This window comes from Penicillium daleae (genome assembly GCF_028827525.1).
Source record: "Penicillium daleae strain IBT 16125 chromosome Unknown utg000002l_segment0_segment0, whole genome shotgun sequence".
NCBI classification, from domain to species: Eukaryota; Fungi; Ascomycota; class Eurotiomycetes; order Eurotiales; family Aspergillaceae; genus Penicillium; species Penicillium daleae.
In genome coordinates, this window is record NW_026623150.1 from 5,089,553 (window position 1) to 5,104,376 (window position 14,824).

Below are 14,824 nucleotides of genomic sequence, written 5' to 3' on the forward strand. Positions count from 1 at the left end.
GGGTTTCATATTGATATCTCATTCCCATGGTCTCCTCCAAACTCCCTTGACTAGTCCCCTGTCTCTGGGTAGCCGATGCTACCGGCGAAAGCATGTAGCCCGCCAAGGGGTGCTGAGCTCCTGGATGGTAGGGGCCATCGCGCATCGGGTTAAAAGATACGAAAATATCGCACGTAGCATCGATAGCGCACCCGTTGAGTTGAACCTACGTCAAGAACCTGGTCAAGACATGAAAGACCGATCTCCAAGTGGAAACGTCTTAGCTTCATCGAAGGAATGCCAGGCTCGACGGGTCAGGGCTGCACTCAGGCAGATAGACGGACCAAGGCTCGTTGGTATAGCTGCACGTGTTTCACATGGCCAGACAGGGCCAGGAGTTTATGAAAGTCTTTTCATAGTCCAAAGCCCTCATTACCAGTTCACGTCGCTAAGCTGGAGCTTACGAGAGCGGAAGGCCGAGCGATTAGCGCCAGATTTATCCACCCGCTGATTCGCAGGGATGCGCTTCTCAAAGTCTAAATTCAAAGTATCAGTATCCATGTTCCAAAAATTGACCCCCAGAACGGGGATAGACTTACTCTCTGCAGCCTCGGGTTCGTTCGCAGCCTCGTAATTCAGAACCAAGTTCTTGATACGTTGCTGTTCTTCCCGATCAGCTTGTTGCTGACTGCGCATAGCAACAGCAAAGCTAGAATCAGATGGAAGATCGATGGTGCGGGTCTAAACAGCATCAGCATGGTATTACATCTATCACTGGGGAAAGTGGTTCTGACCTGCTGCTTATTGCCCTTCTTCGTCATCAGCGAGAATGCCACGGTCTTGGTGGGCATTGGCTCCGGCGTGGCCGATTCAGTCGAAGACTCGGTTGGAGGATTCTCACGAGGGACTCGCTTCATGGGCAGGGGGATATCGAATACCCCCTTACGCTCAAAGCGCCTGGAGTCCATGCTCTCGGCCATCATTTTCTCAAATTCACGATCGAAGTCGGCCTCGACTTCTGGATCACGCTCCTCTTCTTGGCGCGTGACGACAATATGCTCGTCCTCGAAATCGCTTTCGTCGTTCGCTTCGGGGTTCGGACCGGATGCCTGTAAACGTCAGAAAGGTGCGCGTGGGAAAGGTCAGGTAGAAAAAGACATACCTCGGCTTCATCGCTAGATTCCTGCTCATCTTCAATCTCTGGAATGACGTCGTCCTCCAGACCCTCATCGGACGAACTGCTCTCCGCATCCTCTTCGTCAAGCTCAACAGGTCTCTCGGAGTCCTGAACATTGTAATTCTGTGCAACTGCCTCGCTAAAAATACGAGTAGCCTCTTCCGGGTCCGTAGCCAACTTCCACTGCGGCCGCAAACTAGAGTACGTGTCCTGGACCAGGAAATCGACATCCATAGGCAACGGATCCTTGGTGAACAGGTAATATTGGAAGAAAGTCAGGAAGAAATCCAGCTTCTTCTTCGCAGAACCTCGATCAAAGCAGTGACCACACGTGTCGAGAAGCGTGCACGCCAATCGAAGTCGGAAAAAGTCATCCGGCGCGTCCAAAGAACTGATCTTTCCAGGGACGGGAGTGCCGCCTTCGTGACCGAATGTGACGATGCGGTACAGCGTGTCGAAGATGACGGGCGAGTCGATCATCTTATAGTTGTAGAGCTCGCCCAGGTACTTGACTTCGGCGATCCGCTTCTGGTTGAACTTGAAGTCATTCAGTTCCAGGCCCAGCGTGATCTGCTCCAGAACATTGTCGACAATGCCGATGACGAATCCCTGGTGGTAGCGGTACAGAGCACTGACGAGGATAGCCAGAAGATGAATACTGCCGTACTTGACTTTGACTGGCTTGCTGAACACACGCTCCAGAATATCAACGATTTCCTGCTCCTCCCAGTGTAGTTTGCGGATAGTCTTCAGAATCTTGGTGTAATTGCGCTTGTTCATATCGAGATAGATCAGTCGTCGAATGTACTGTTCCACGGGAGTACGCTCTTTCTGCTGGATGGCAGGTCTTGGAGGCGGATCGACGTAGTAGATGGCATTCTCAATAACCATCCGTTCTTGCTGAGCCAAGTGCTGCACAGTCTTCTTCCGGCTCAAAGTCTCCAAAAAGGACGCCATTCGGGGCGATGTCTCCGGGTTGCGAAGCAAATAGCGACCACAGTTTTCCAAGAGGTTACCGATAATCTCTATATTCATGCGGGAGAAGTCATCGAGCGAAACTTTGAAGCAATGGAAGATGATGTGCTCAGGAACCACGCCGAATTTGGTCAACTCGGCCAAATACCGTACATTGCTCATACGGACCTGGCCAAGGAATTCCTTCGATTTGCGGCGTTGCAGGCTTCGGAACTCTTCATCAAGATACGTGGTCAAGCCTTGTGGAATATCGGGCAGATACTGTCCAAGGGTAGCCACCAAGCGCGAGTACAGAGGCAGAAGGTCGACTCGACCTTTCGGGATGTCCGAGACAGCTTTCACCAATCTGTTCCGAGAGGCCTTCGAGTTGACGAAGCAGAAATCAAGAGCAAACTGGTCGACCTGGTCCTTGGTCTGCAGTTCAGGGAGCTTACCAAGTAGAGCATCTACCTGGGCACCGACAGTCTTGCTAGCAATTGCCATTGACTGATCATCCGCATCCGCTGCAGCTCTATCCTCGGACGGCTCGGGCTTCTCTGCGGCGGTCTCGTCCCCCTCGGTCTTCTTCTTCCCAGTTTCTTCACCCTCGGTTTTCTTTTTCTTGCCGTCTTCAAGAAGCACCGCGGGCACTTTACCCTTTAAATCAACCAAGTTCTCGTAGAAGCGTCTCTCCTCTTCGTCCTCCCAGATACCAGCACCGTCGCCTTGGCCACGTAGATAATCTGTGGTTTTCACTAGGCCAATGCCACTGCTGCCTCCAGCATCGGCGGTCTCCTTCTCGACCAGATCAGGCATCTCCGCACCCAAAGCCTCGCACAGAACCTGCGTATTGGCCACGAGCTTCTCTAGGGTCTTCGACTGCTTCTCGAAATTCGATTGGCGGTCCTCGAAGATCTCACCGCTCTTCACATAGGCCTCGGCGTTGCGACGGCTCTGCGATGCCAGCGCCTTCTGATCACGAACCACATGTGCCTTGACGTCATCCAGGTAGCGAGTCAAGATGTTTCTGAATCGCTGCTGAGTCTTCTCCGGGACCAATGGCGGGTCTGCCTCGACTGTAGCGTCTGCGTTGCCTTCTGTATTCTCCTGGTCCGTGACGGTTGTCTTTGACGTCGCGCCATCCGCTTCCACAGTCTTCCGGCCCTCTTCCACAAGCTTTGTCCCAAGAATATCCCAGCTAAAGCTCTTCACGAATAAGACAGCAAGCGGCAAGTTGGTATGGTCGCGGTCATGTCCCAGTAAATCCTTGAGTACTTCCAGAGGAAACGGCTCAGCTTGTTTCTCCAATTCCTTCAGCGCAGCGGCGGACTTTGTCGCCCTCATCGGAACCAGGTCAGGCAGCTTGCCCGTGGTAGCATCCTTCCTCGCATCCTCCGGCCGCTCCGTATCATCCAAAGTCCTAAGAGCACCAACGAGCCACAGCTCGGTGACAACGCGAAGAAGGACCCGGTGTCGCGACAAGCGTTCCTTTTCCTCCCGCTCGCGCATCTCCTGTGGCAAAGCCTTCAATGAGGCCTTGTCCATGGAGCTCATGCCCCGGCCAAGAAGCCATCCAATCTGCCTAGTAAACTCCGCGGGGCCGAAGCGCTGGTGCAAAGCGCAGATAATCTCCACGCCGGCAGCAATCTCCCCGGGCGACTTGAGCTTGCACAGCCCCTCATAGCAGGCGGAGATGATCTCGGATAGGTACTTGTGGAGCGAGAGGGTGCGGATATCGGACAGGAAGGTAGACAGGGCGGAAGCACTGATTCCAGTTCGCAGACGCTTGATGAAAGCCGTGTTTTTCTTGAGGGCTGAGTCGAGGGATTTGCTGACAGGGAATACGTCTGTGTGGGTAGGTGGTCGGTCAGAATCCAAGAGCGGGCCTTATCATTGGCAGTAGTTGTTTCGAAGGGGGAGTTTTGACGTACCGGTTTCGCCTTCCCAGGCCCTCTCGTTCAGATCGCGGAGCTCTCCTGTATTGAGAATGAGGTCAGTTGAGGGGATTAGCGAGAGGCAAGTGTGGTCTGGCTGGCGCGTACTTTTCTTCTGGCGATCCATGGCTGTGTGTGCGTTCGGAGCCGATTCAATCGCGGGGTCCTCTCTGAACGTCCGAAAGGAGAATGCAGGAGTGACTTGAATGCCACATTGGGGAGGTGTAGGCGATCCAAAATGGCTGGGAGCTAGATAGAAGCTCGTCGTTGTGGGAAGCTCCTTGCGGTGGTCGTGCGGGCGGATGGCGATGGCGGAGGAGAGAAGGCGGGCTGGTTTGTAAGGCGGTGCGGAGGTTGGAAAGCCTGGACGATCGTCTGGAACCAACCTTTTGATATCTTCCTCTCTTAGTTATCTCTTATCTCTTATTTATCTGATCTTCGATCGATCTGCATACTGTCTACAGTTGTCAAAGATGGAAAATTCCCCACACAATTTGATTTATGTGACTATTTAAGCGAACAACAGCACCCATTGCAGGCATGTCACCGCGCATACAGCAATCCCCGAGAACCCCACTCTTTCTAGAAGATCACTCGCTGGGCTTTTCCCCACTAGAACAGGCCAAGATCATTATCAAGTGAACAAAAGAGTCAAAGACTAGCCAGAAACCACAAGCTGCAGCGATTTTTTCGACCTGATTCAATGATCCAGTCCCGTCTCCGTAAACCCGGTCTCCCGACCTTGCTCGATATCTAGCAGTCGTTCCTGCTGCTGGTGTTTCTGGTCCTCCTGGCTCCAGCTTTGGCGACGATTGACTTTTGGTTGCCAGGGCTGGCCAGACGCTGTATCCGGATTGGGATCCGGTAGTTGGTGGCAGTCACTAGAGGAGAAATCCCGTGGCTGTGTTGCAGGTGCCATAGGTTCTCTGGCTCGGTCTGGGATGGGGTTCTGTTGAATGGAGGATTGCATGATGAGTTAGATTCGAGTGGGAGCTGTAGCACTATCAAACGATGGGTATCGGGCTTCTCTGTTGTATTCAATGAGGACTGGTAGGATGAGAGGACGCTTTTGTAGAAGAAATCGGGGGCTTGATGATGATGATGATGGTCTAGATGCGGGGTCGATTGCTTAAGAGGCGGTTCTTGGGAGTTCGCTCAGTGGCCACCAGGACAAGGGTGGCAATGTTATGCATTGCATGATCGGGTCAAATCAGTGGAACAGCTTTGGGTTTGTAGGGTTGGCTTTGCTATATGACTCGTCGATTATGAACCAGAGACTGGAAAAGAGCTATATAGTAAACATACAGCCCTGTCTAGTTGTCCAGGCCCTAGCCACAGAGTCTCTCATCTTTTTAATCTCCCAATTATTGTAGGTACACGATATTAGCCAGCTAGATAGCCTTTCGTTGGATACGCACAGGCTATCAGGATTGCTTGATGGGAGAAGCTTGGGTGACGCAAAGGTGGCGAAAGCGCAGGTCGACTCCCTGCAGGATGAGGTAGAGATGGCTAGACACTCGGGGAAGGTCACTACTTCTCCACAATAATGACTTTATACAAAACGAGCCAACTCTAAGTCTGATTTTCGCATTTGGCCCACATCCAAACACTTAGTACTGACGGCCGAGAGGCTCATGGTATAGCGAGTCCATTCTGTTCTTGGATGTGTCGTCAGACTTGCCCGCAGTCTCCAGCAAGAAAGACTAGCAGTATGCCAAGCAAGAGGAGTGTCAAATACTAGTCTTAATAGTTATTCTACCAATGGCGGGCACTTACTGGCAATGATTACACATCATTAGCTACACGGAACACCGAATGATTAAATAACCCTTTTTTTTTGAAAACCGACGAGCTAACCATACAAATCGTGACGGCATCTTGCACTCCGAAGGAAGCAAGGCCGAGTGGAACGGATGAAACGCAAAAACACTTCGAACACAGCACGGTCCATGATGTATCATGCGACATTCCACCAGAATTGCGAAAGACACTTCACAACTGAAGCCGAAACCATATCAAGCAGGCAGTATAATCGAACAGAGATAATCGAGTCCGAGCAGATCGGAGGTCAGAGCAAAAGGAAACACAAAAAGAAAAGCAGAACATAAGCGGCCGTCGAGTTCGGGGAAACCATCACGCATCAGGGGAAAACACTGGACAAGTCCCACTGGGGACAAAAGAACGAGACACAGCGCGCTGCGAAAAGTACCACACATCGTACACCACCATGCTGGAACGGAAGCAGGAAATATGAAAGGGAAAAGCAAAGGCGTAAACACAAAACAAGGGGTAAAACATCAAACAATATTAAATCAGGGTATGCCACACGCCACGCTATGCGAAACACCTAGAGGTATCTAGGTGGCCAAGAACACTGCAAATATGTACTGAGAGGTGCCGATCCGAATTCGAGAGAGGGAAAGAGCGGGGAATCGGATCCGTGAGGTGTTCGATTATTTCGGCTTCTTCCAGAAGTATTGCTTAAGAAACGTTAGTTACTATATTCAAAAATCGGCAATCAATTGCAGTATTGGGGTCACCAACCTTGTGCTGCTTGCGGCAGTTGCGGAGTCCAGGCTTCCGGAGGTTGTTCACCACAGTCTCACGGCGACCAACATCTTCATCGAAGTCGGGGATGTAGTAGAACTCGCTTTCCAGGGGCTGGCCAGCGGCATCTTTCCCTTCACGTGCAACCTTGCCAATGCACTTGGTGGTTTCCAGGATGGCGCGAATGTCGGCGCGAGATGGACCAGAAGTGTTGCTCGCGTTCGACTTCCAGTATGAAGGAGGGAGACTGTTCAGAATAGTGGAGAAAGGAGTAGATGATAGACGGGAGAAAGCAAGCTGATTCACAGTGTGGTTGCGGACTCTTTCGAAGCTCTCCTCCTCTTCCTTGGTCTTCTGCCTGACCTCGGTATCTTCCTTTGGCTCATTGGCGTACGGGTGCTTGTGAGACTTGAGATGCTGGGGAGGCTGGGGAGGCAGCAGGTTGAGAGGCGACAGCGCGGGGCGACTAGGAGACTCTCCAGTGTGGAATGAGGCCATCCGAGGAAGCAGGTTCTCGCCAAATGGACCAAATGAGTGGACAATAGGGTCGTTTTCCTCGTCATTATCAGACTCGTCCTCCGGTCTGCTGATATCACTAGACTGCGAGATCTGCAGCATCTCACTGGCACGACGAGCACTGTGAGACGTAATCCCACCAACTGTATTATGACGCTTCAAAGGAGAAGGCTCATCTTCGTACACCACAACTGAACCACGTGCGCGAGAGGGCGTGAAGATTGGCGACGACGGAGGGATGACATTTTGCACGGCAGGCGAGGGCGAGACAGGGGAACCCAAACGCTGATTCTCGACAAATGGACTGTCCGGGAGCAAGCGGCGGGGATTCTTCTGGGTCGGGGTTCGTTCATCCCAAGTTTGTTCCGAATCGGTCGATGGGCAATCCTTTCTATCATTTTCATTCCGTGGCCACTGCACCAAGACACGTGCCTCATGAACATCAATCATGATGTCCGCATCCTTGATATCCGACGTAAAAGTCTTTCCCTTGGCCAAATCATACTTCTTTCCCTGGCAATGAATCTTGATCCCATTCCAGCCCATGCACATAATCTCAACCCTGTCGCGGTCGAAGGGGTTCGGCGCCGGCTTGTAGGTAGCCTTGACATGGATACGTGAAATCATGCGGCTTGCAGCTAGCTGGTGATGGCAGGAAGCACTTGACCGACCCATAAGCATAGGCTCGCCATTTTCGGGCAGCATAATGGTCGGGACCGCGGACAAGGGAGACCGCTCGACGGCGGCGGAGAAGGTCCGACGCGCGGAAGAACGAGCGGCGGTGGAGATACCAGGCGGCGAAGACGACATAATGTGAGTTGAAGAGGTTGGCACGGGGGTAGGATAAGCGGGTTCGCGTGCAACACGCTTGGTAGGCCTCGGAAGGGAGGGGGACGAGCTCAATGGCTCGAAAGCAGGTAGCAGCGCTGCAGGACGCTTCACGCCCGCTGCAGGAGCCATACTGACTCTAGTTGGAGAGGAATCCATGATGCCCTCCAGGTGCTGAACCCACGCGAGCTCTCCCTTTGCTGTGAAGTTGTAAGTAGGAACGGAGTCGGGCTCGAGGGACTCGCGTCACCGCGTTTGGCTATGGGACAAAAGGGTAGATGTGAAGGAAAGATGGATAGAGGTGGAAGATGAACTAGGGCTCTCAAAATGGAACGGATACGAAGAGAGGAGGGGAATTGGCCAAGAGGAAGGGAGGGAGTGGCCTTGGGGAGAAAAAGGTGAAGAGTGTGGTGGTGGAGGAATGTCCTGGGGCGGAGTCTCTTTCGCCCTTCGCGGAAAAGCACGCTTACAGTCCGAGACGCGTTCGATAGGCGCCGACGAGGGTTCATGGGGCTCCACTATCCTTTCACACCGTTAATTCACCCTTTCCCAGCCCTTGATAGTGGGAAAAATGGTCAAGGTAGTAAAGAAAAATCACGATTATGCGAATGACCCAGGTATGTTTTGTCTGGAAGCTAGTTGGTGCTCTGTAGATCTACAGCTCTATACAATGGACTGGTCTACTGCAAATCGCGGTCGCGTCTGAAGTCACGTGTGGTCCCAAGAGTGGATCGTGACAGGCACGCGAGTCGGAGTATGCAGTATGACGGACTCTTCAAGGTATGCTTCGGTAGCGGTGAATGGCATTTAGATGACCTGGGAATGAAGTTATCGTTGAATTGAGTGCCTCTCTTAAGTATGTGTGAACGTATGAACTCAGAGGCTACCATCTATACCGGACAATGCCAAGGCATCGGCTCAGACATGTAATGAGTATCTATCAGGATTTGACCCTTATTAGATTTCATAGAAAGCGACATACAATCAGGTCAAAAACACCTCAATAATTATCCATCTGGAAGCGATTCAGACGCGGGGTTCTAGGAAAATTCTGCTTCGCGGGGGTTTCGTGGCGCGTGAATACCGTTACTGTACGTACAACCAGCCCCTCCAGCCGAAGCGGGATGTCGACTCCATTCTAGGCCTCGAACTAATGCAATGGGCTTCACTAAGACTTCCAGCTTTCAATTTACTTTCTAGAACATGCTTTATTGTAAAATATTTGACGCTGAGGAATCAATCGGGTAGAACCAATCAAAGCATATTGAAGATCGCTAGCTAAGTGGTGCACGCCAACTGGCTTGCATCACGACCCCGATTTCAGTGCTTAGAAAAAGTGATCACTCCCCTTGACCTTCCCATGGCTAGGAGCCCCTAACAAGAACTTATAGAGCTAAGTAAAGAGCAATGCAGTCCAACGTTGCCTATCAATGAACCTCATCACTCAATCTATATTCTTTTACTAAAACCTTTGCAGGACATAGATGCAAAAGGTTGAACATCAACAACCAAACCCAAAAGGAACAACGCCCATTCATCTCAGAGCAGGTCTACCAGTGTAATAGACGAATCCAATCCATACTTGATGCCCGATTATATCCAAGGTCCTAGGGGAGATGAAACCAGCAAGCAATTCCAGCAGGCCCTAGCTCAAGAGTTCAGCATTACCTTTGACCGAAAGGCTTTGGATATCTCAATGACAATGGTTATCGCCTTACGAGGAGAAATAGCAAAGCTTGTTTCATATCCTTGGTTTGGCAGTTTCTCGTCATTTTCCCTCTTCCGATGCATAAGCCCTGGGAAGGTTGCCATTCTGCCCACGACCATCGTAATTGAAGAATATCGCAAATCAGCCCAATATCTACCACATGTTCTCACCCGAGCACTATATATTTGCGTCGCTCCTTATGGTAGCATGGTTAGGTCGTATCAAGTCGGCAGTCAATCTCAATTTCGAGATCATTTTGCATCGCATTAATGAGAACTTCTCGATTAGGTACAGCATCACTACACTACTCACGCTGGAATTCGTTTTCTAGGGTATCACTATCATTACTACTGTATATGTCAGCCAAAAGATCAAAACTCCACCCTACCATATACCTAATCAAGCATCTTAAGGAAAAATGATGTCATAACGCCCTATACCATTGGCATGTGGAGGCTCCCTCCAACTGACCAAAGTAGTAAGTATAGCTCACATTCCAAGGATCTGAGGAAACGTGGTTACCTTGGAGATAACGAATACTCGCAACTACCATTACCCTATTATTTCACAATATACCGCATACCAACACTGTATACAGCCTCTGATAGCAGCAAATAGCATACTTCTGATACGAGAGTGATCTTGATCTCTTGGTTATGTCGTGAGCACATGACATCGAGCTTGGAGCGTAAAGGGGATATCTTTACTTATATCCCAAGCTATAGCTCTGGCTCTGGCTTATCTGTGAACCACTATTAGATCCTGGGTTGTGTACATGGTCAACGCCCAGTTCGAAGACCGCGCGGTCTGAGGCTCTTCAATGAGTAAATACCAATTACCCTTTAGCCCATCTGAATAGGCAAAAAATGGGAAGCACCTGCAAGATAGTCGTGGGAATTCTGTCATGAGAACATCTGTAGTCTGCAATACCGTAGTCCTCAATAACAGCCCTATACACGAAATATCCACCCTCATAACTCTGCATCCAAGCCTGTGAATAAGAAATCAAGTTACAAACAGCAGAACAGACCAAAATCTTGGAAATCCTTCGAATTACTTCCGGGTGCAACGATGCAGGAATGTCTCACTCAGGTTCCAATGGATTGATTGGAAGGAAGCCCTGTTGCGCCACAGGAATGGAAATCCGCGATAAGCTCTGCTCTCCAGGTCCGAGTTCATTCTACATTTCAGGATTTGGTCGGACTCAGTATTGCAGGGAAGTAGGGTATGTATAGGTCATTGAAATGTAAGAAGCATTTTCTCATTCAATGAGGATATACCGAACAGAGCAGATCTGGTAATTTTGATATGATGTACGTAGCTGTACATGCATGTCCATGAGCTGCATGAAGCCACCCTCACGCCAGTGTGCTGTGATGACGAGAATTCAGGGGAATGCAGCTGACCAATCGATATTGAAAGACAAGGTCCAGATATTCAATATCCAGTGGGTTTAGGTAGAGGTCAAAATTGGCTGTACATGAGGAACTGAGGTAAGTCTATGGGTAAACCATGAGCGCCAGTAGGTCCATTCGTATATAGCGCATACAAGACGCTCAACGGCATTTGAAAGGGAAAAAAATAACAAAGATTGAATTGCCCTCCACAAAGGCCCTGATCAAACACATAAAAAAGTTAAGATACACAGAATAAGACTACCCCTCAAGTAACAAACCGTGATATGGACAGAAGCACTGGTAGTGGAAAGAGAAAAAGGAACAAGATGGACTGGGAACGACCCGAACCCCACCCTATCCCCTTTGGCCAATCCACTGCTAGCATGGTTGAGATAGAAGGTGAAAAACAAAATGAAAAACTAAGCATCATCCAAGACCGTTGGGCTTTGTATTTTCTTGGGTCGAGGTTCGGAACGGGACCCAGTGGGTTTGGGGAGGCGCTTATTCGTAGAAGACGAAGTAGGCGTTGCCGGAGGAGGAGCTGGCCTACATAGAGTGCATTATGGTTAGTACACTGTGGATCGTCTTGCCTCGAATACTGGGGGAGATTTGAGAGGGCAGCTAAAACTTACAGTGCAGCCGTTGCCGGAGGTGATCAGGCCGGCGTTGTTGTAGAAGTTTCCGGCTCCGTCATAGCGGCAGTTGTCGCTCAGGTCATCACCGATAAGCTTGATCTTGAAGTCAAGGTTGGCACTAGTGGTAGGCTCGTTCTTGAACATGGACAACCAGGTGGCGCCGGAAGAGTAGCCAACACCGAGATTCATGGGGGCGAAGTTACCGATGGGCTCGGAGCCATCACCCCACTGGCAACCCTTCTCGGTGGAAACGCCCTTGTTGTTGACGTAGTACTGAGCGGAGGTGGTCTTGCCCTCCCATTTGAAGTAGGTGGCACCGTTGGGGCAGGTCAGGGTGCTCCGCACCAGCCAGAGCGGCGAGGGGAATAGTCTCGGACTCGGTACCGGGGTAGTCGGTACGGCAAACGGCGACCTGGTCGTCGAGCTGGTTGCGGACGTTGACACCACCAGTACCGGCAATGCAGAGAGTCTTGTACTCGGAGTTGGTGAGGTAGAGCTTGCCGTTCTTGCACTCAAGACCACCGACAGACTGGCCAGTGGCGCCCTGGGTGTCGGGCCACTGGGACTTCTGGTAACCGGCAGGGCAAGCGTACGAGCACATGGCACCGCTGGTGCAGGCATCACCGGTGACGGCGGTCACGATCTCGCTGACCACAGCCTCAGCGATGGTGACGTACTGGATACCGGAGTAACCGCCGAGACCGAGGTAGTTGAGGGCGACGGCACCGTAGTCTGAGGGGAAGGTACCACAGTCGATCTGTCCGTCGGGGAACTCAGCGTCGATACCAGTGGCAGTGCTGGAGGAGCCAGGAGCAGCGGCGGAGTTGGTAGAGCTGACAGCGCTGGTGGTGGGGACCGTGGTGCTGCTGGAGGTGCTGGGGATGATGGTAGCGGAGGTCTCCAGGAGGACCTGGGCAGGGACGGTGGAAGTGGTGGGAGCGGGAGTCGAAGTGCTCACGGGGGTGCTGGTGCTGGTGCTGGACGGGCAAGCATTGGGGATAGCGGAACCCAGCCACTCGAGCTCGTGCTTGGCCAGAAGGGCGCAGGCCTCCTCCTCGCTGATGGACTCAGGGGATCCAGACTTGCTGGGATCCAGGACAACGAAGTCGTAGACGGTAGGACCGGGGGTGACGGCAGTCTCGGTCTCAGTCTCGACGGCGCGCTGGTGGAAGTGAGCGTGGCCGTGGCCGTGGGCGGCCACCAGGGAGCCCGCCGTGGCGAGAGTCACGGCAACGGAGTTGGAGAACTTCATTGCGATTTCAGGAATTCAAATTGCGGATCTGTAGTTGGAGGGGACAGAAGATGTCAGTTAATCATGTTCGGGTTTTGGCAGTATCTTTCGTTCAGGGAGGCAAGGCGTCTTTGGTCTAGTGAAGGATGACCCTGATTCATATGGTGTGTCTGCGCCGAACCAGTCTCAGGAGGCTTTGATCGCACCATCGCATAACGACTCGAGTTGGTTCGAGTCATTGAGGACAACGCGCTGAAGGATCTCCGGACCGCTTCTCGCCATGAATCAGGTTCACCAGCACTTGTAACCAGAGACGCCTTTCGCAATCCATTCGAGCGCATTCTCTCACGTACATCAACGGCAAGCCAGTCGCGCGCTTTCGTAGAGGGCTGTACACAAAGGGGGGTGGGAAATCGAATCGGTTGGGAAGTCGAGAGAGTGACAGGTTTTCCTAAATGAACGTGGTAGAGAGAACGAATCCCTCTGGTCGGATGGGAAAACTCGAAGAGACTGAGGCTGGGGAAGGAAGAAGTGAAAGGGAGAAGAAAGAGGAAGGAGGACAAACAGGGGCGGCTTGGGAAAGGAGGGGGGGTCGGTTTGACTGGGCCAGGCTGGTAAGGCCAATACCAGACCAAACCAGGCAACGAGGAGAAAAAAGGGGGCAGTCACACCTTGTCCCGTATTATCTGACCGTATTGAGTACCACAGCGTCGACTCAATCCTCCTTAAACCATTTTGGCTGTACGCCACTCAGTCAGTTACCGCGATTTCTGTTTCACCCCTTCAGCCTCGTCCTCTCTCTCATCCTCCATGAACTCCATGAACTCCATTCTTTCCAATTCTCTTCAAGCCTCGACTGCCTCCGTCCCTCTTGGCAATTGGGCCTCGCCGCGTCCTCCACGCTATCGATCGCCCACCGTGGGTCCTCAAATGGATTTTTTTCATCCTCTGTTTACCTTTTTTTTGTTCATTAGAGCTTGGCGCCCAAACGAAATGACCATGCGCCAGGGGGTGTCCAATCAGCACACTCCATGGCACGGCTGCCAGGGGATAAGGCTCCATACTTGGCCAGGCACACCAATCAGATCCCGCCGAGGCTGCCGAAATGCCTCTCGTATCCATGGGTACTGTCTGGTATTTTCCCTTTTCTTCCCGACTTTGGTCACTTTCTCATCTCGCATGGCTACAGAAGGGAGATTTGCCACGCCAGCAGCCTCCCCCAAGCCCCCAAGGCCTTGGCTATGGCCTTATGGAGTTACGAATGGACAGTACTCCATATATTATTTGAACCTTACCAGCCGTGAGTCCTGACTACTGGGTTTTCCGAACGGTGACTTGGTCTGCTTCCGATGCCGATCGCGGTCCAGTCATGCCAAGGGGGAAACCGTTACGGAGTGTCTCCCCCCCCAAGTCCTCCCTAATTAATGCTCCGCAAGGTTAATCCTGCACTCGTGATCATCGCACGCCAGGGGCGCTAACAGGACGGACACTCTCTTAATCCTCTGCATGATGATCACTGCGATCTTCCCCCTGGAAGGTGGCCCCGACCTGTGATCTGCCGCAGGGGATGAGATGCAAACAGATGCCCTACATACATGGTCTAGAAGGCTTGGAAGATTGAGTCCAGCATGCTCGCATAGTCCTCCTTCGAATGATCATGTACTCCGTACAAATGAACTAATGATTAAACTACCGAGGGCTTGAGGCTGTGTATGGCACGGTGCGCAACCTCAAGCCCGTATGTGTGGAGTACAGTATAAATGACTCTATAAATCCGCCCAATTTCCAGTCCCAAATTTCAACGGACCGGGCAACTCTTGGGGCCAGGCCAACATGTACATACAGTAAAACCTGGTTATAACGAACCTCTATATAACGAATTCCTGGGTTAACGAATCGAAAACCCGTGCAGAATTAG

General features: G+C 51.6%; 4 protein-coding genes across 4 annotated transcripts; all 4 read right to left on the reverse strand.

The window, feature by feature from the left end:
• Positions 1-411: 411 nt before the first annotated feature.
• N7458_002740 (regulator of nonsense transcripts 2) lies at positions 412-4,171 on the reverse strand (the record flags this gene model as incomplete). The annotated part of the gene is made up of 5 exons (XM_056906123.1): positions 412-667; positions 727-1,088; positions 1,142-3,957; positions 4,042-4,086; positions 4,153-4,171. 5 exons carry the CDS (start codon positions 4,169-4,171, stop codon positions 412-414), a joined length of 3,498 nt encoding a protein of 1,165 aa, XP_056770230.1.
• Positions 4,172-4,744: 573 nt separating this feature from the next.
• On the reverse strand, positions 4,745-5,014 carry N7458_002741 (uncharacterized protein; the record flags this gene model as incomplete). Its single annotated transcript, XM_056906124.1, has 1 exon — positions 4,745-5,014. The coding sequence occupies one exon, from the start codon at positions 5,012-5,014 to the stop codon at positions 4,745-4,747; it is 270 nt and encodes an 89-aa protein (XP_056770231.1).
• A 1,483-nt stretch (positions 5,015-6,497) lies between these two features.
• Positions 6,498-8,067, reverse strand: fhdA (putative transcription factor Tos4; the record flags this gene model as incomplete). Its single annotated transcript, XM_056906125.1, has 2 exons — positions 6,498-6,524; positions 6,589-8,067. 2 exons carry the CDS (start codon positions 8,065-8,067, stop codon positions 6,498-6,500), a joined length of 1,506 nt encoding a protein of 501 aa, XP_056770232.1.
• Positions 8,068-11,541: 3,474 nt separating this feature from the next.
• sun1 (SUN family protein UTH1) lies at positions 11,542-12,927 on the reverse strand (the record flags this gene model as incomplete). The annotated part of the gene is made up of 3 exons (XM_056906126.1): positions 11,542-11,586; positions 11,673-12,012; positions 12,053-12,927. 3 exons carry the CDS (start codon positions 12,925-12,927, stop codon positions 11,542-11,544), a joined length of 1,260 nt encoding a protein of 419 aa, XP_056770233.1.
• Positions 12,928-14,824: the final 1,897 nt, after the last annotated feature.